General features: G+C 48.4%; 1 protein-coding gene across 3 annotated transcripts in view; it reads left to right on the forward strand.

Moving 5' to 3' along the window:
* ADAMTSL2 (ADAMTS like 2) overlaps window positions 1-20,736 on the forward strand; it is an 84,347-nt gene that overhangs the window by 59,761 nt on the left and 3,850 nt on the right. For all 3 annotated transcript variants that reach the window (XM_060251422.1, XM_060251423.1, XM_060251424.1), the window contains 3 exons: window positions 3,813-3,983; window positions 4,647-4,823; window positions 15,535-15,679. In XM_060251422.1, the coding sequence (XP_060107405.1) occupies window positions 3,813-3,983; window positions 4,647-4,823; window positions 15,535-15,679 (493 nt within the window). The remainder of the gene's footprint in view (window positions 1-3,812; window positions 3,984-4,646; window positions 4,824-15,534; window positions 15,680-20,736) is intronic.

The raw sequence follows: 20,736 nt of genomic DNA on the forward strand, positions 1-20,736 counted from the left end.
AAAAAGTAAGAGTCCAGTAGCACCTTAAAGACTAGAAAGAAGAAAGAAAGGGGGAAGAAACCCAACCACTGAAACAATGTGAGTATACAGAAGGCTGAATATAATACATTGAAAAGGCTTAAAGGGAGTGATAATAACTGCACAGACCTGGCTAGCTCATTTTAAAGTTATTATTATTCCCTTTAAACTTTTTCAGTTTTTTGATTAATGAAAATGTAATGATATATTTTTATTATTTTCAGGAAATACTACAAACCTGCTTTGCCCTTAAGTTTTACAGTGTGTTTTAAGTGTGTGCTTCTTGGTTTTAAGCTGTTAAGAAAGGCTCTTACAGCTGAAACACGTCTGGCCTAGTGGCTTTTTATGAGATATTCTGTTTTATGATTCACATTCGGTTGATGTGCAGTTTTTATAGGTTGGACTTTAGCATCTCTATGTATTTATCTTGTTTTTACTTGTCAGTTGTTACACTGTGTAATACATTGTTGTTTTAAGTTTGTTCTAAACATAGAAATGCCTTCTGAGCTCCCGTGCATTAAAGACTAACAGCATTTGTGGCAGGGCATGAGCTTGCGTGAGTCACTGCTCACTTCTTCAGATACTTTTCTAAAACAGATGATAGAGTTGGCTTTTTAAATTTCTCAGGCCACATTAGTGTACCACAAGTGCTAAGCTGTGAGCAGATGGATTGATAAATGGTTGTTCTTTTAGGGCAGGCTTACCAATTATATATATAATATTATATATATAAAATTGGTAAGGAAGGGAAAAAAGCCCTGCTGCTGAGTGACCCTTGGGCCTGTCAGAGTTCTCTCAGCCCCACCTACTTCACAAGGTGCCTGGTGTGGGAATAGGAAGGGAAGGCTGCCTTGAGACTCCTTCAGGTAGTGAAGGTGGGGGTATAAAAACCAATTCTTCTTTTATTCTCCTGCTCTCCTCTCCTCTTCTCCTTCTTCCTTGCTCCTTCCTCCTCTCCAACATGCCCTGAATGAATCCTGTTGCTTACCTGTGATGTTCCAATGGGGGCACCTGCTTTAGTCAGAGCTTGAGATATCCATCCCCCATGCAGACTGGGATGCACACCCATGAAGATTCAGGGTTCTGCTGGGGACATTGTCAGCGGCTGTAGGGAGAACCCCACTGACGCATGATGCCTGCATTTGCACATTGTAGGGAAGCAGAGATGACCCACGGCACTGTGTGGGAAGAGGCAGGTGTGTGCAAAAGGCTGGCAGCAAGCAAAAATTTGTCCACAGTGCCAACACAATATGATGGCTGTAAGCAGCCAGCTAGTGTGTGACACTGGAGAAATCATCATCTTCCTCTTAAGGGATTATTAGGGAAGAATAAAACAGGTGGCCTTTGTATAAGAATGCTTTCAGAATACTTTATCTGGTCACTCCATGGGGGGGGGGGATAGGTGCAAAAGGGGGGAGGTCAAAATGATCCAGGGGTTGGAGCATCTTCTTTACAAAAAGAACATTTTGGGCAATTTACGGGAGGAACATCATGATATTATCTTAAGCATGAAGCAGAGGAAATGGATAGTGAGAATTTATTCTCTCTTCTCATAAGACAACTCAGGGACACCAAGATAAAAAGAAAACTTCACAGAGAGAGAGAGAGAGAGAGAGGACTGCTTAAGGAACTCATAGTGATAAAATGCAGTGATGGCTTTCAAAAGGACTTTGGAGAATGGGTCGAATATCCACGATGCTTTGCTTCCTTTCTGCCTTGCTGGAGAAATGTGGTCACCCATTAAGGTGGAAGAGAAATGGTGCACAGGAAAGAATCTGGAAGATCCCACCTGACAAAGCTGCACAGGAAGAGCCTTGGGGTTATACAGTCATTAAAGATGCTTTCCTTTGTGCCATTTGTCTTATTACCATTTTGCCCTGGTGTGCCTCCTACCCTTTCTGCATTGATTACTGGCCATTATCGGAAACAGGTGGTGTGCATGGGGCCATTCTTAGGCACTTAGGAGAAATCCCAGAAATCTTCCCTTCTACTAAGGCAAAGACCTGCCCTTTGACCTACTCATTCAGCATCCTGTGCAAGGATTGCAGCAACCTGCAGTTCTGTCTCTGCTCCATCTGTGGAGCAGTTTACTTTCTGCACACCCCTGCCCAAGTACAGAAGGTGGCTGTGGGCCTTTGATCTGGGAGGAGGGGGTGGCAGGAGCAGGGAAGCCCAAACTGAAGCTCAAGCCCCTCTGAAGGGAAACTAACCTCAAGAAAGTGGCAATTGCTTTCTGGTCTAGTCTTACTCTCAAAGAAATAAGCTTTTCCAATTACCTTGGAAACACCAAGCAGCTTCATAGCAAGAACCTAATTTTACTGTTCAGAGGTGTGGGTGGGTGTGGGCGCGTGCAAGTCATATGGAGCTGTTACTTCTTTGAGAGTTATTTTTACTCCAATTTTTCAATTTGGTGGAATTGCCTAAAAATAAGCAGGTCACTATGGAGATGGCTGGCAACTGTGAGAAATACATCCCCTGAACAGAGATACTGATGGTTTGAAAACAGTCAAGACAATACCCCCGCCAGCTCCCTCCTCCTCGTGCGACACCAGTGGAATAGATTGGCAACCATTTCCATTTGTTGATGGGAGTGGAGAAAGATCACCTACCAAAGTGAAGGAACTGGGAAGAAGGCAGCAAGAGCATCAGTAACAACAATCCTTTGCATTCGTACAGTGCTCTTGGGGCGCAAATCGTCATGTTTTTTCTGTATCACATGCGATGCATGGGAAGGGGAGCTGAGGGTGGGAGCACAGACTCTTTCCTAAGGCTGCACAGGAAGGTTACAATGGTGGCAACATTTGAACTGAGTCCGGAGTCATTCCCCTAGCTGCCGTTGCACATGCCCTTCCTTGTGTAGCTCCGTGTTTTGCACCGGCTACTATGCTGGCAGAGTGGGTCCATGGAAGGGAGCAGCTGAGCCAGGCAATACAGAATGCAAGCCCTGGCCTGCAGGCTGAACCCACTCTCTGGCAGCTGGAGTCTGTTCCAAAACCAAGAGGGAGATGTTCTTGCAAAGGAAGAATGGCAGAAGGGAGAAGGGGCAGTTCCAGGGTGTTGCTTTTTTGGAGGGGCAAAGAGTTCCCAGAGCCCCCTTTCCACTCCTCTGCCCAGTATCAGACACTCATGCCCACCTTCCCTCCCACCCACCACTGGCATGCTTCCCACCTGCTTGTGTGTCCTCACAGCTGCATGCAGACCCTTCCCCAGCAGCCCAGGGCAGGGCCCTCAACAGGGAGCATGGGTGATGAGCAGGCAGGGGGTGCTGCACTTGCGGGCCCCACCTCAGGGGCTGCTGGTGCCAGCATTGCCATTCCCCCATCTGTACAGAGAAAGGATTCTTCCAGCTGAGAGAGAACTCTCAGGTTGTCCCACTTTGGAAATCAGTCGGATGCCTCACCCAGAGGTCAGAGCAGGAATCCTGAACCACCCCCACCCTTACCTCATGAAAGTGGGCAATGTCACTTCTTTTTTTACCAGGCTGGGGGGTGGCAGAGGCAGCTGTGAGGCTGGAGAAGGGGGCGATAGGGATGCCTGTCGAGCTCAGTAAAGAAAGACTCAGGTGGGAGAAAACTGCTGAGAGAAGGACTGGGTGACTGACTTAATGAAGGGATGCCAGTTGTGTGTGTTTCTGGGCACTGTTATGATGTTTTACCCCTTTTTGTCCTCAAATGTTTAGCAGTTGATCAGTTGCTCTCTGAAAGACTTGCAAGCTGAGTGGGATACAGGGGGTATTCTTATGAAGACATCCTCTCCCACTCACAAACAATCTCTCTTGTCTGTTTCTCTTTCAGTGCAGTGGAGGCTGTGGACAGGGGAGAATGATCCGGCATGTCTATTGCAAAACCAGCGATGGCCGTGTGGTGCCTGAATCCCAGTGTAATGTGGAGACCAAGCCGCTGGCCATACACCCCTGTGGGGACAAGAACTGTCCTGGGCACTGGCTGGCCCAGGACTGGGAGAGGGTAAGAGAAGGCTGGGTGTGGCTTTCCTGCATGGTGGTGGTGTGGCCTCCTTCTTCCCTTTCACTGGCATGAGCAGCACAAAAGTCTCACCTGCAGGGAGGAAGAGAAATGCAGCAGGCCCTTGAAGGAATGCAAGCAGGGCTGCTCACTGATGTGCCCAACAGGTTCTGAGCAGTTCTGGGGAAGTACCCATGAATGCCAAGGAGGCCCTCCTGGCTGCTTTCAAAAGCGCTGCTAGGTAGAAGAAGCTTTTGTTAGTCAGAAGGTGACTTTCAGCCTGTGCACTCTGCTGTCAAACACCAAATGCCCCCACCTCATTCTGCACCTGGAGAAATGTCAGATTTTGCAACCTGTAGAAATTATGCAATGATGGGTATGTCTGCTTATTCTGCATAGTGCATTCTGCTTCTCCCAGCCATGGGGGGAATGGCAAAGAGCCCGCCAGGGCACTGGAGTTCCCCATTCAGATTAGTTAAGATTCTCTTGACATGTTCTCAAGCTTGACTAGTTAATTTTTTTAAAAAAAAACCTAAAGTTCAAAGGGCAAGGATTCCTGCACACACACGCAGCCTTGGATGGAAAAGAAGCAGTGAATAGGGTGTGTTGCACATTTGAAGGTGGGTATATTCTCTCCTGATTTCTATTTGGCCTTTACCCTGACAGTGTAACACCACGTGTGGCCGAGGGGTGAAGAAACGGATTGTGCTTTGCCTGGAGATCGTCTCTGGGAAGATCAAAACCCGCAACCCAAGTGAATGTGACGTCACCAAGAAACCCTTGGAGGAAACAACCTGCTTTGAACGCCCTTGTTTCAAGTGGTACACAACCCCTTGGTCTGAGGTGAGGGCAGCCGCTAGACACACAAGTCTAGGAGTGAACAGCTTGTTTCTGAGTGACAGAAGTCCAAGTTTTACTTCAGCAGTGAACACTGTATGCAGTATTGGGCAGTTCCCATCATATTAGAGGTATCAGTTGACGAAAAAGGTTCACTGAATTCTTTTACATACTAGTGAAACTTCAGAGCTTCTTCAGATGTTGAAGCAAATATCTGAATTCCAATTTAATTCTGCTAGGAGAGAAAGCCATTGTTCATATTTTCAAGTTCACTATGAAACAGCAGGATACCAGAACAGAGATCACCTCCACCAAGAGCTGTTCTTTAACTTGTGTGTGTGTGAAGTAGAATCAAGTTGCGACTGACTTAAGGCCACCCCTCCAGGGGTCTCCAAGGCCAGATGTGAAGAGAAGTGGTCTGCCCTTGCCTGCCTCTGCAGAGTGACCTGGGCTTCCTTGCTGTCTCCCAGCCAGACACTGGCCAGGGCTGGCCCTGCTTACTCTCTGAAATTGAGCTAGCCTGGGCCATCCAGGTCAGGGTGAACTTCTAGCTACTCCTCTTAAACGTTTGCCTTCATTGATCCAGATTTATCCTAGCCAGTGAAATCACTGGAGCTCTCAGCTGACTGGTTTACTGCCTAAAGCCCCAAGTAAGGTCCCTTTCCTTACGCTCTTCCCAGACCAAACTGTGTGAGAGGGAAAGAAGTCTCTCCCTCCCCCTCCGCCCTGCTCCCCTTTGCTCTCCTCCTGTCAGGCAGGGCCTGCCCCCGGTTACCTGTGGGCAAGCAGTGTACTGCTGCAGTCTTGGCACAGAAAGGGCAATGCACCTCAGCCAGCCCAGCCTGGTCCATGGGAGTGCCTGAGGGAAGGAGGAGTTCATTCTTCACTCTGTTCCCTGAAAGGATGAGGCCCCTTTACCACTGCCGACAGGCAGCCTTTTGTGCATCGGACTCTGGAATGTAGGAAAGAAGAATCATAGAGTTGGAAAGGACCTCTAGGGTCATCTAGTCCAACCCCCTGCACAATGCAGGAAACTCACAAACATCTCCCCTGAGTTCACAGGATCTTCATTGCTGTCAGATGGCCATCTAGCCTCTGTTTAAAAACCTCCAAGGAAGGAGAGCCCACCACCTCCCAAGGAGGAAGCTTGTTCCACTGAGGAATCGCTGTAATGGTCAAGAAGTTCCTCCTAATGTTGAGCTGGAAACTCTTTTGATTTGATTTCAACCCAGTGGTTCTGGTCCTACCTTCCGGGGCCACAGAAAACAATTCCACACCATCCTCTATATGACTGCCCTTCAAGTACTTGAAGATGGTGATCATATCACCTCTCAGCCACCTCCTCTCCAGGCTAAACATCCCCAACTCCTTCAACCTTTCCTCATAGGACTTGGTCTCCAGACCCCTCACCATCTTCGTCGCCCTCCTCTGGACCCATTCCAGCTTGACTATATCATTCTTAAAATGTGGTGCCCAAAACTGAATACAATACTCCAGATGAGGTCTTACCAGAGCAGAGTAAAGCGATACCATCACATCACATGAGCTGGACACTATACTTCTGTTGATACAGCCCAAAATTGCATTTGCCTTTTTAGCCACCGCATCACACTGTTGACTCATGTTCAGCGTATGATCCACTAAGACCCCTAGATCCTTTTTGCACATACTACTGCTAAGACAAGTCTCCCCCATTCTATAACCATGCATTGGATTTTTTCTACCTAAATGCAGAACTTTACATTTATCCCTGTTAAAATTCATTGTATTGATTTTAGCCCAGTTTTCCAGCCTGCCAAGGTCATCCTGTATCCTGTTTCTGTCTTCTTCTTGTGTTTGAAACCTCTCCCAATTTAGTATCATCTGAAACTTTAATAAGCATTCCCTCTAATCTTCTTTGTGGTCTCTGTGCTTCACACTCATGGGATAAAGCGCCTGCGCCGATCCCCGAATCGGTACCTTAAAAGCCCGGGATTTTTTCCCGCTCGGCACCATCGGGCATGAGCAGGCATCTCAGTGCGCATGCTCGCCGGCGCCAGTGCGAGGATCCCACCAGATCTTCTTCATGGTCTCTGTGCTTCACACTCATGAGATAGAGCGCCTGCGCTGATCCCCAAATCGGTACCTAAAAAGCTTGGGATTTTTTCGCACTCGGCTCCAACGGGCATGCGCAGGCATCCCAGTGCACATGCTTGCCGGCTCCAGCGCGAGGATCCTGCCAGATCTTCTTCGTGGTCTCTGTGCTTCACACTCATGGGATAGAGCGCCTGCGACAATCCCCAAATCAGTACCTAAAAAGCCCAGGATTTTTTCGTGCTCGGCAGCAACGGGCAGGAATCCCAGTGTACATGCTTGCCGGCACCAGCGCGAGGATCCTGCCAAATCTTCTTCGTGGTCTCTGTGCTTCACACTCATGGGATAGAGCGCCTGCAACAATCCCCAAATCGGTACCTAAAAAGCCCGGGATTTTTTCGCGCTCAGCACCAATGGGCATGCGCAGGCATCCCAGTGCGCATGCTCCCCGGCGCGAGGATCCCGCCAGTTCCTTTCTGACCGCTGCGCTGAGAGGATCTCCTTTGGTGTCCCCGGTCGGTAATCTTAGGATTGCTTTTTCTTGTTGTATATAGCCCATTTGTTATTTTCTTAGTGTAGTTTGTTAGTTGGTTGTTAGATAGTTAGTGTTGTAAAAAAAAAAATTGTTGGACTTGCCCTTTGGGGCCCGGTTTTCCCCTCAGGGACTTTCTTGGGTGGGTTTTTTCCTTGGCGTCTATGGAAAGATTTTTTTTTTAAAGAGGTGTCGCTCCTGTGGGAAGAAGATTGCCCCCCCCCCCTCCGACGGCCATTCCCTCTGTTTCCTTTGTTTGGGCGAGGGACATCGTGTGGATTCTTGCTCGCACTGCCTGAGTTTTTCCAAGCAAACTCGCAAGAATTGAGCGGCGAGGCTTTCGGCTGCATTGGTTGAGTCGGCACTTCGTCCTCAAAAGATGGCATCAGGCCCGTCAGTACCGATGGGAGAGGCCGTGGCCCCAACGGTCACATCAGCTGATTCATCGCCGATCAGGACCGAGATGCCAGTCGAGCGCGGGCATTCCACAAAGTGACCTTCTGAAGGGTCAGTGGACACCCCAGCTAAGAAGTGTCGGGATGACTCGGGGACCCGATCATCTGCACCAAAGAAGGTGAAATCCATGGAGAAGCAGAAGAAGAGATCGTCCCGCACTCCTTCCCCTTCTCATGACGCTTCGACATCGATGTTGACCACTCCACCAAGGAAGATCCTGACGTCCCCACATCGTAGCCCTTCGGTGTCAAGAGGCAGTGCTTTGCAGCAGTTGCGTCTATTGGCATCGGTGCAAGAGATCGACCTCACTCAGCACTCCCATTCTTCGGGTTTGAGGCGTCGCAGTGAGAGCGACTCTGTCTCAGAGGTGGAGGTGTCGGCACCAATGGAGCCGTTGGCACTGCTGGATCAGGGAAGAGGTCGGAGAGAGCTGGAACCGACCACCGTAGCTCGCCACTTCCCACCGCTTCCACAGTGGGAGCAGAGCTAGTGGCCTCCCTACGCCTATCCGTACCCACCGTACCAGTGGTACCTACCTCGGGAGTTTGCAGACTGGAAGCAGCAATCCGAGGCATCCCATATGTCGAGGCTTTCCCAGCATTCTAGGCGGCGTCCCTCGGCGTCCTTCAGCATCGATGTCCGTCCCGCCCGAAAGACGCGCTATGGTGGTGGAGGAAGTCCAGCCTAGGTCGTCGGTGTTGATCTGGTCACCCGTCAGAGAGTCAACGCCGGTGCTCTCAGAACATTCTTTGAGGAGAGAGTCTTTATCGTCGGACTCTGAGGTCGGTACCGACGATCCGGACAGGGCTTTGGAACCTTCGCCAGTGTCTCATACTGAGGATCTTCCCATTTCACCATCGGAGGATCTAAAGTCGTATGGGGACCTGGTGAAGAGGATGGCACTCTCTCTCTCCCGGTGACACAACCGCAACCCGTTGTAGATGACACCGTATTCGACATCATGCAGTGAGATACGTCTACAGCGGTTGCCCTGCCTGTTACGAAGGTCATTTTACAGGTGGTGAAGGAGCCCTGGGTGAAGCCTGCTTCTACACCTGTGCCATCAAGAAGGTTGGACCACATGTACTGCGTCCAAGAAGCTGGTGCAGAATTTCTCTTCACGCATCCAAAGCCCAATTCGGTGGTCGTATCCTCCTCGTCAAAGACCCGCAAGACGCACTCCTCTCCACCAGACAACTTCGGGAGGAAGTTTTACTCTGCTGGGGCGCTGGGAGTTAAAGTATCTAACTATGCTGCGTGCATGGCTAGATACCAATACTCAGTGTGGGAACAACTTACCCCCCTCTTGTCTTCCCTGAGTGAGGAGAAGAGGTCTGCCACAAAGAAGTTGCAGAAGGATGGTTTTGCTGTAGCCAAACAATAACTGGCTGCAGCAAAGCATATGGTGGACTTCTCAGCAAGAACCATCACTGCTGCTGTCTGCCTCCACCGCCACTCCTGGCTCAGGTCAACGGCCCTCCAGCAAGACACCAGGGCCTTCGTTGAAGATCTGCCCTTCGAGGGCGAAGGCCTCTTCAGCTCAACCACCAACAATGCTCTTCAGGAAATGGATAAGAGCATAAAGACCTCCAGGAACCTGGGTGTCCCAGCGTCTTCCAGAGCTCCTAAACCAAAACAGTGGCACAAACCTTGGGCCAAGAAACAATATCAAAAGTTTTCCCCGGAACAGCAATGGAGACCTCGCTCTGCCTAACCTGAGTGTAGGTCCCCATACAGGGGGAACAATCAAAACCGCTACGCATCTGCACAGACCACCGGCAAGTCCAAGGGCTCTCGCCCTCAAAAGCAGAGCCTTTGACTTTCTGGTAGCACGTGTCACCATTCCCACTTCTTCGTCTATCCGCCTCCGCCCATTCCTGTCGGCCTGGGAGTCCATCTCTACGGACAGGTAGGCGCTTTCCATCGTCGTGGAAGGCTACAAAATAGATTTCGCTCAGATTCCGGACCAATCTGTGGTAATCACCACACCCCCTTCCCCACCTCTGCTGGCAGAGGTGAGCAACCTCCTACAGAAACACGCCATAGAACGGGTACCGGTGGAGGCCAGGATGGGAGGCTTCTACTCTCGTTACTTCCTGGTTCCCAAGCGGGACGGGGGTTTGAGACCAATCATGGACCTTCGGAATCTGAACAAGTTTATTCTGTACCAGAAGTTCAGAATGTCCACTCTGCAAACAATTCTGCCCCTCATCAACCAAGGGGACTGGATGGCAATGCTGGACCTCAAGGATGCCTACTTTCAGACGTTTCCTTCGGTTTGCAGTAGGTTCTCAACACTTTCAGTTCAAGGCCCTTCCGTTCAGCCTGTCCACTGCACCTCGGGTGTTCACGGAGATGATGAGCGTTGTGGCTGCCCACCTCCGGCTTCAAGGGATAGTCGTCTTTCCATTCATCGACGATTGGCTCCTTGTGGCGGACTTGAAGGAAAGTTTGTTAAACCATATTGCCACCACTCTTCATCTTCTTCACACCTTGGGTCTGCAGGTCAATTTGGAGAAATCACACCTTACTCCATCACAGACAGTTCAGTTCATAGGGGCTTTGCTGGATACGAACCTTCATCGCGCTTTCCTGCCTCAGCAGAGAGCGATGGACATTATCAACCTTGTCGAACTTCTGCAGAGTCGAAAGTGGGGCACGGTGCAGCAGCTGCAGCGGATGCTGGGGCTGATGGCGGTGACTACAAGCGTGCTGATCTTTGCAAAGCTGAGGATGAGAGGCCTTCAACTTTGGTTTCTTTGTCAGTTTTGACCGTTAAGGGACTCACCTCGAAAGAGGATTGTAATTCCACCTGTGACACTTCAAACACTGCAGTGGTGGAAATCAAAGGACAACATTTGTCAGGGAGCTCCCTTCCACCTATCTGTACCAACAGTGACGATTACAACAGATGCGTCTTTATGGGGTTGGGGGGCCCACATGGACACTCTGTGTGTGGGGGGCCCTTGGCCTTTGAAATTGACTCATTGCCATATAAATTACCTGGAACTGCTGGCAGTTCATTTTGCTCTTTGATCCTTCCGCTCCATGGTGGTGGGGAAGGTTGTTGCTCTGCTTACAGAGAATACCACTGCCCTGTGTTACATCAACAGACAGGGAGGGACAGTTTCTCGACGGCTCTGTGCGCTGGCACTGGAACTGTGGTCAGAGTGCCTGGACCATGACATCTTTGTGAAGGCTGCACATCTCCCAGGGGTACTCAATCTGCAAGCAGACACCCTCTGCAGGGGTGCGGCTTCCCCGCACGAGTGGGAGATACAGTGGCGCTTCCTTCAACCCGTGTTTCAGCTCTGGGGGTATCCTCAGGTGGACGTCTTTGCCACAGCCAAGAACTGGAAATGTCCTCTGTTCTGCTCCAGAGGGGGCTTGGATCCAGAGTCGTTGGGAAACGGTCTGCTGTTCCCGTGGGAAGGTCGGTTCCTATATCTGTTCCCACCTCTGCCACTATTGACAAGGGTGGTCAACAAGATCGCAAGAGAGAGACCATGCTGCAACCTGGTGACTCCGTGGTGGCTTCGGCAGAACTGGTTCCCGATCTTGCTCCAACTGGCGAGGGGGGTCTTCTACCAGTTTCCGGTGGAACTGGATCTTCTGTCAGCTCAGGACGGTCATGTATTCCATCACAACATGCCCCACCTGAAGCTGACCGCATGGTTCATCGACCCTATGAGTTCTCCAGCAGAGTCCAACACGTTTTCCTGAATAGCAGGAAGCTGTCTACCCGCGCTTCTTATTATAGGAAGTGGCGGAAGTTTCTTCAGTTTTTAGTTGATCCTACAGTTTCACCCCAGAGGGTGGGACTGCCGGTTATTTTTGAGTTTTTGTTATCTCTGGTGGCTGCTGGCCTTGTTTTTTCCTCCATTAAAGTTTATCCGGTGGCAGTATCTGCATTCCATGAACCAGTGGAGGGGCATTCAGTTTTTGCACACCCTCATTCTAAGAGATTTTTGAAGGGTTTGCTTAGGCTTCATCCTCCTTTGAGATCACCCCCACAGTTGTGGGATTTGACTCTAGTGTTGGACAGGCTGACTCGGCGTCCTTTTGAGCCGATGGCCACATGCTCGTTACAGCTCCTATCTTGGAAGACTGCTTTTTTGGTAGCCATCACATCAGCACGCTGTGCAGGGGAGCTCACAGCTACGCATTGTGACTACCCATATTTAGCTTTTCAGGAGTCTGGAGTGTCCTTAGCTCCTGATATTTCCTTTCTCCCCAAGGTGGTTTCTCAGTTCCACCTTAACTTAGAAGTTTGGTTACCCACGTTTTATCCTACACCTTCCTCGGATGAGGAACGTAGGTTGCATGCTTTAGATGTTAAGCGTGCCTTATTGTTTTATTTGAGTCGCTCCAAGAGTTTTCATAAGGAACAGCATCTTTTTGTTTCTTATGCTGCTCCTAAGTTAAGTTCCAGAATCTTGTCGCAGTGGCTTTCAAAATGGCTCACTGAGACTATTAAACTGTGTTATTTGTTGGCTAAGAAGCCGTTACCTGGGCCTATTTGTGGATGCTCTACAAGAGCGATGGCGACGTCGGTGGCGTTCCTGAAAGGCGTTTCCCTGACGGACGTTTGCAAGGCTGCCACCTGGTCCTCTCCGCATGCCTTTATGAAGCACTATGTGCTGGACGTGCATGCTCAACAGAGGACTCATCTGGAAGCTGCGGTGCTGCAAGCTGTTTCTTCTGGTTGACCGTCTTCCTGCCTCCAGGTATGTCTTGCTTGCTAATCTTCCATGAGTGTGAAGCACAGAGACCACGAAGAAGATAGACAGGTTGTTTACCTGTAACTGTAGATCTTCGAGTGGTCATCTGTGCATTCACACTACCTGCCCTCCTTCCCCACTGCTGATGGTCTCCTTCCAGTAGGACTTCCAGCGGTCAGGAAGGAACTGGCGGGATCCTCGTGCTGGTGCCGGTGAGCATGCGCACTGGGACGCCTGTGCATGCCCGTTGGTGCCAAGCGTGAAAAAATCCCGGGCTTTTTAGGTACCGATTCGGGGATCGGCGCAGGCGCTCTATCCCATGAGTGTGAATGCACAGATGACCACTCGAAGATCTAGTTACAGGTAAACAACCTGTCTTTCCTTCATCCAAATCATTGATAAAGATGTTGAACAAAACAGGTCCCAGGACAGATTCCTGAGGCACTCCACTTGTCACTCCTCTCCAAGAGGATGAGGAACCATTCACAAGCACTCTTTGGGTGCGATCTGTCAACCAGTTACAGATCCACCTAATGGTAACACGATCCAAACCACATTTTACCAACTTGTCAACAAGGATAGTATGTGGAACCTTATCAAAAGCCTTACTGAAATCAAGATAAACGATGTCTACAGCATTCCCCCAATCCAGCAAGGTAGTCACTTTCTCAAAAGAAGAGATCAGGTTAGTCTGACATGACTTGTTCTTGGGAAAACCATGCTGGCTCTTAGTAATCACATCCATTCTTTCTAAATGTTCCAGGACCGACTGCCTGATGATTTGTTCTAAAACTTTTCCAGGTATAGACGTCAAGCTGATGGGTTGTAGTTACCCGGATCCTCTTTTTCCGCCTTCTTGAAGATTGGGACAACATTCGCCTGCCTCCAATCTTCTGGCACTTCTCCTGTTCTCCAAGAATTCTCAAAAATAATAGCCAGAGGATCAAAAATTACATCCGCAAGCTCTTTTAGAACCCTTGGATACAATTCATCTGGCCATGAGGACTTAGTTTCATTTAAAGAAACTAGGTGTTTATGTACTACCCCTATGCTGATCCTAGGTTGGAACTTTATACCCTCCTTATATGTTCTGTTTTTGCCATGTTGAGCACCATTCCCCTCAGAAGAGAAGACTGAGGAAAAGTAGGAGTTGAGCAGTTCCGCCCTTTCTTAATTACCTGTTACAATTTCACTGTCTTGTCTTCGCAATGGGCCTACCATGTCCTTGCTCTTTTTCTTACTCTGAACATAAGAAAAGAACCCTTTTTTGTTGTTTTTAGCATCTTTGGCCAGCCTAAGCTCATACTGAGCTTTAGCTTTACTAACTTTTTCTCTACAAGCACTGGTGATTTGTTTATATTCATCTTTGGTTATAAGGCCCTCCTTCCAATTCCTAAAAGAGTCCTTTTTATTTCTCAAGTCTTTAGAGAGCTGTTTATGGAGCCACTTCGTTTTCTTTAGGCTTTTTCCATTTTTTCGTCTCATAGGAATCGTCTGTGATTGCGCTTTCAGTATTTTGCTTTTAAGAAACTCCCACCCCTCCTGAACCCGCTTCCTCCTAAGTATTTCTGACCATGGGATTTTACCCAGCATAGTTCTATCAAAGTTTGCCTTTCTGAAGTCCAACCTATAAGTCTGACTATGTATAGCTTTTCCCTTCCCTAAGACTGTAAATTCCAAAATCGCATGGTCACTACTGCCCAGGGTGCCCACTATTTCCACTTCTTCAATCAATTCTTCCTTGTTGCTGTGAATCAAATCCAAGATAGCAGATCCCCTTGTTTCCTTCTTCACTTTCTGGGAAAGGAAGTTGTCAGCAAGACAGGAATCTATTTGACTTTTAATTTTTAGCAGAGTTGGACTTCCAACAGATGTCCGGGTAATTGAAATCTCCCATGAGAAGAGAAGAGATTGAGTTTATACCCTGCCCTTCACTACACAAAGGGATCTCAGAGCAACTTACAATCTCCCTTCCCTTCCCCTCCCCACAACAGACACCCTGTGAGGTAGGTGGGGCTGAGAGAGCTCCCCCAGAACTGCTCTTGAGAGAACTCTCTGAGAGAACTGTGACTGGCCCAAAGTCACCCAGCAGCTTTATGTGGCGGAGGAGTGGGGAATCAAATCTCATTCTCCCAGATTAGAGTCCGCCACTCTTAACCACTGGGCCAAATGTCTTATCTCTTATGAAGGGAACATGTTATACTCCTCAAAGTCTCTTCAAAATTTCTTCTGCAGCTTTTGACAGTGAATATTAATTGAATTCTTGATATAATCTCTGGAGATGGATGATTTCATGTTTTATAGCCGACAGAACAGATATAAATTCACCTTATTGTGAGTCTGCTTCAAGAGGCAGGGACTCCCCAAGACCTCAGGCAGAAAACAGTTTACCCCTTCCCACACCCCTCAGCAACCCTTAAAAATGAAAATATTAAAGTTTTGCTCATAAGGAATCCAAATTCAAGTCCATCTTCATCTTAAAACTGCAACTTGTGCAACATTGACAGAGTTTCTTTTATATTGTGGAATTCTGCAGGTTTTGCATCAGTTACTCTGCCTTTGGTCATTCACACCAATGTCCTTCTTCTTAGACAGCATGAAGTGACTTCATCTTGGGCCCCTGGAGTTTCAGCAGGGCTCCCACACGTGCTTACAGCCCCGAAGGCCTAGAAATTTGCTTTTTGAAGCCGATGAAAGCTGCCCTCCCTCAGAATCATGGCCTGCACAGAGCTCTAGACTGCAGCTGGATTTGACTTTCAAAATGTGACAGTTAAAATGTGTAATTTTGGTGAATTGTGAGCATTCCACAAATATTCATTTCTATCCCAAGTAGCAGAGTAGGCTGACAAGTTCTGGCCTTAATCTGATTGTCCCCTTGTCTCTGCCAAAAAAAAAAGGAGGGGAAAACTTTTTCTCTTTTCTCCCACCTGCTTAGTGTACCAAAACGTGTGGCATTGGCGTGAGGATGCGAGATGTTAAGTGCTATCAGGGGAAAGATCTGGTCCGGGGCTGCGACCCTCTCGTAAAACCTGTTGGCAAACAGACCTGTGACCTTCAGCCCTGCCCCACTGAACCACCAGGTAAGAGGGGAGAGTGGTTGGCAGCGTCAGGGGAGGGGGGAATACACCCCCCCCCACCACTTTCAAGAAGCAGAGCCAGCCAGGGGGCCCTCTCAGGATGACACTTGAAGCAATGCCCCCTCGCTGGACAAGCTTTCAGTAGTCTGGTTTTGCTTTGATAACAACTCACTCAAGCAGAACTTCAAACTTTAGGGGTGTTTGTAGCCATCTTGGAAAAATTTACTGAAACATAAATTTTGTTATAAGTGGCTGTTCTGGTTCCATATCTGTTCCTTCCCATCTGAGTTTATTAGCATCTAGCCAGAGGGAAATGGCAGGGTGGATCTAGATTAGAAGGCAGTAAGTGCTTCTAACCACTGGGGAGAAGGCAATTGTGAAACCTCTTTTGAAAAACCCACCCTTGAATCTGAACAAGTTCAGTAACTGCCAGGGCCACAACCAGCAGAGTGGCATAGAGGGCAGTGCCCCCTTTTGAATTCGGGGTGCCCCTACCCCATCCCCACTCCTTTTTCACTTTAATGACCTTGTTGAAGCTACAGCTTCTCCTTCTCTGTGGCTCCCCCCTTCCTATCCTACAAGGTATAGTAAGTGGGTTCTCCTTGAGGATTGGTGCTGTGATATAACTTTCAAAAATTCGGAGTTCCAATCATAAGAAGTCCAGACACACATCTCCTTGTCTTTTTCCAGGTTGACAGCCAGAAGACCTCAATGTGGTTAGAACTTAGAAGGATTTCTGTGTAGTTTGGTGCCTTTGGTTACTTGGAAAACAGTTTTGTGAACTGCTTATTAAGATTTGTACAGCTTGGGATTCTTCTTGTTTTACATGTACTGCACCTTTAAATAAGCCATTGTGCTTTAGTATATGTTGTGCCTGGCTTTTGTTGCGAGCCATTGTGAATAATATAACAAATACATATATGAATGCTTGTATGCACATTTTGAATATTTGAATAATTGTTTGACGGTTCTACTCCCCAGGGTTTTTTCTTTCCTGACTGGCATTCACACTGGGGGATCCCTTTACTTGGTTTGTCCCTGACCAGAGCCAGGGGTTTTCCAGCCCCGGCTCCGGTGGAACTCTCTGCCAAATGTCACCAGGGACTTAATGCAGTTCTGCAGTTCCTGGAAGGCAGAGATGTTTCACCAGCTATTTGGTTGAGGACAGTGCCAGTTCCATGATAGCTGGCTGGCACCCTTCTCTTTTGCTCTTTCTTCTCTTTTCCTCCGTCTTTGCTTCGGCCCTCTCCTCTCCTGCCTGCAAGTCAGCCAACACAGTCCAGAGCAGGTTAGCAAAGGAATATCTGATGCCACCTGAAACAACGCTGCCATCTTTTTTGGTCTTCTGTTTTTAACTTGTTTTTAATGGTTACACATCACCTACAGCCTGTAGGAACAGGCAGTTTAGAAATTGAATATCTAAACAAAATAAATACTGAATAGGTGGGCTGGCTGAGGTGACTCAGGGCCGCAGCCTCCCAGTGGTTCTGCTCCTGTTCTGCTGCCTGGTGCTGTGTGGGATGGAGAAGGGAGTGAGGGTCCCTCAGGGCTCTGTTCACGCCCCTGTAATTTTCTACCTAAAACTGCTAATGGTGGTCATCTGGGGATCTGGAGCAAAGGCTCCTCAATACATGGATGACAACCAGCTGTTTTTCCTGTTCATCTCAGTCAGATGTCTCAATGGCTGTTCTGGATTGGGGTTTAGTTAAGTGGCCCTCATCCTACCCATTTTTGCCACCAAGCACCGGTTCCAGGTAGTGACGACTCAAGGTAGTGACAATCAGCAGCGTAGAACTGAGCCTCTCCTGGGCAAGGCCACGCTCCCAACAAAGGAGCAGTTTGGGGGTGTACTGGTATATCCAGGTCTGTCGATGGGTGTGCTGGATTCCTGGGTGGTATATAGCACTTCTACTACCTGCTTTCATTGGTGCGCCAACTCATTGTGCCCTGGCCTTGAAATGCAAGATTTTGCCATGATTATTTTGGTTCTCATCATATTCAGAGTAGATTACTGTGGAATAGATTCCTCTGTCTGCCTCTGATAATGACTTGGGCGTGCAGAATGCAGCAGCCAGATTTCTTACTGGGCTTTCTCTTCACTTCCAGGCCCAACTGAGAGACTTCTGGTTATTCCCTTTAAATCCCTAAAAAACCTGGCCCCAAGTGGCTCTAAGACATACTTGAGGGCCTATCTTTTGTACCATCCTCTGAGGTTCTGCTCCATCTCCTCCTGTCACCAGTGGTGAGATGAGAAGTGTCAAAAGAAGGGCCTTTCAGTTGTGACATCCCAACTGAGGAAGACCCTTTTCATCTGTCTACCTGGTGCCAAGCTTGCTAAGATTTACCCAGGTTTTTTATTTTTATAACTGGAGAGCCAGTTTGGTGTAGTGGTTAAGTGTGCAGACTCTTATCTGAGAGAACCAGGTTTGATTCCCCACTCCTCCATTTGCACCTGCTAGTATGGCCTTGGGTCAGCCATAGCTCTGGCAGAGGTTGTCCTTGAAAGGGCAGCTGCTGTGAGAGCCCTCTCCAGCCCCACCCACCTCACAGGGTGTCTGTTGTGGGGGAGGAAGGGAAAGGAGATTGTGAGCCACTCTGAGACTCTTCGGAGTAGAGGGTGGGATATAAATCCAATATATTCTTATTTTTAATTAGGATATTTATTGACTTTTAAAGTATCAACATATTCTTTGTGGTCTCTCTCCCTGTGCATAGCCCAAATCAAAACGTTTTGGCATGTAAATTCTCCCCCTGCTCTATGTCCAAGCCCAAGTGTTCCATGGGTGTATTCCCAGGAGGGAGGAAGTGTAACTTTCTCCTCAGGCCTCTTCCAACTGTCAGTGGATCAACTGGGGGCCTTCTCTTAGGGTTTCTCTCTCTGTGGGCTTTCTGCCCTCATCAGTCACCACAGTAATCCAAAACTAATCTCCGCCTGTCAAAAAGCATAGTACCTTTTTCATTGTGAGGAAGTTCCCTCCCCTCAACTCTGTCCTTGGTGTCTAGTGGAAGAAGCAGTCTTGAAGAGGTGGCGGAAGAGTATCGATTGATGGGCATAAGTACTTTTCCTGCTTGGGCAAAAGCCATAACATGGACTCCTGTGACTGCTGTCAAAAAGCTCATTCACTCAAAACCAGCCATCTGGGAATGGGCTCTCAGTGCCTTGGATGCCTTGGCAAGGACTTCTGCTGTACCATCATCTTCTCCAGCATCAATAACTCATCACCTAAAACCACCACCAAGTCCTCAGTTGAGCCTTTGGGTACCTTCAGTACTAATGTAGACTTTGGAGCTACTGGGACCCATCTGCATCAAATTCAAGAAAGCAGAAAGGGACCATGGAAAGGGACCTTATTCTCCCTTTAAGCCCAAGAGCAAGAAGCACAAGGCTACCGATGGAGCATCCAGTGATGCCTCACCATCTCCATCCTACCAGCAGCTCAGCTGCCACAACATATTTCCCACCTCAAGAGAAAGGGCACTAAGTCTCCTCCCATTTTGACCTTAAGGACACCTTCCCTGTCAATGAAGAATCAATGTATCTCTAGTCCAGAGACTCAGTTGGCTGAGTCCTGTTCAGAGGGTCAGATGGACGATTCTTGATAGGACATGCTGTGCTTTCCTCTGAAAGATGAGGAACCACCCACTGTTCCAGCAGTGTCCCCTCTGTCATCCTCCAGTTCCAACTGGTACCATGACTTGTAACCTTGGAGGTTCATGACATGAACCTTGGAGGTTTTTAAGCATGCATTGGATTCTACTGGGAGGGGTTGCAAATACAGTAGATTTAGAAGACAGAAACAGGATGACCTTGACAGGCTGGAAAACTGGGCTAAAATCAATAAAATGAATTTTAACAGGGATAAATGTGAAGTTCTGCATTTAGGTAGGAAAAATCCAACTTCCTGACAGAGTGGTTCCTCAGTGGAACAGGCTTCCTCAGGAGGTGATTGGCTCTCCTTCCTTGGAGGTTTTTAAGCGGAGGCTGGATGGCCATCTGACAGCAATGAGGATCCTGTGAATTCGGGGGGAGGTATTTGTGAGTTTCCTGCATTGTGCAGGGGGTTGGACTAGATGACCCTGGAGGTCTCTTCCAACTCTGTGAGTCTATGACTTCTCAGGGGACTCTTTGACTGGATTTTGGGATCACGCTAGCTTCTCTGTATTCTAGAGTAGTGATCCTAAACTCTGATGAACTGGTAAGACTCCAAGGATTGTAAGCCTCACCAGGTTGGCAGTCAGGTCACCTAGAAATAAAAAATCACATTGTGTGCATGGGGGCGGGAGGGCGGAATCAATATTTATTTGGAAAAAAAATAAAATGTACATGTAACTTTCACCTCTGTAAAAAGTCTGTTATGAAGGGAAGTGTCTAGCACAGGCAATTATTCTGCTCCTCCAGCTGCTGACTGGTGGACAGAGAGGGACATTCAGCCTTGCAGGCTCCTCGTGATGCTGGTGAATGGTTGACTCAAACTGCCTTGCAATCTTCCCTCTGGTTCTGCTGAGGCATTTTACCGGTCACATTAGACAGGCTCTGCTACAGACCTTCAAATCATAGAATTGGAAGGGACCTCCAGGGTAATTCTGTTCAACCCCCTGCATAATGCAGGAAATTCACAAGTACCTCACCACTACCCACACACCCCAGTGACCCCCCCCCCTCCCGTGCCCAGAAGATGGCAAAAAAAGAAGAAAACCTCTTCATGATCCCTGACCAAACTGGCCTGGAGAAAAATTGCTGCCTGACCCCAGAGTGGCAAACAGCATTTCCCTGGGCGTGTAAGGAAGGCCCATGAGAACTAAGCACTGATGCTGCCCCTCCTGCCCTCCTTCTCATGATCTGCCCAAGTTCACAGGATCAGCATTGCTGTCTGATGGCCATCTGGCCTCTGTTCAAAAACCTCCAAAGGAGAGCTCACCACCACTCGAGAAAGCCTGTTCCACTGAGGAACTGCTCTGACTGTCAGGAAGTTCTTCCTAATGTTTTAGCCAGAAACTTTCAATTTCAATCCATCAGATCTGGTCCAACCTTCTGGGGCAACAGAAACCAATTCCACATC

The sequence above is a fragment of the Heteronotia binoei genome, chromosome 12 (assembly GCF_032191835.1).
Source record: "Heteronotia binoei isolate CCM8104 ecotype False Entrance Well chromosome 12, APGP_CSIRO_Hbin_v1, whole genome shotgun sequence".
NCBI lineage: Eukaryota > Metazoa > Chordata > Lepidosauria > Squamata > Gekkonidae > Heteronotia > Heteronotia binoei.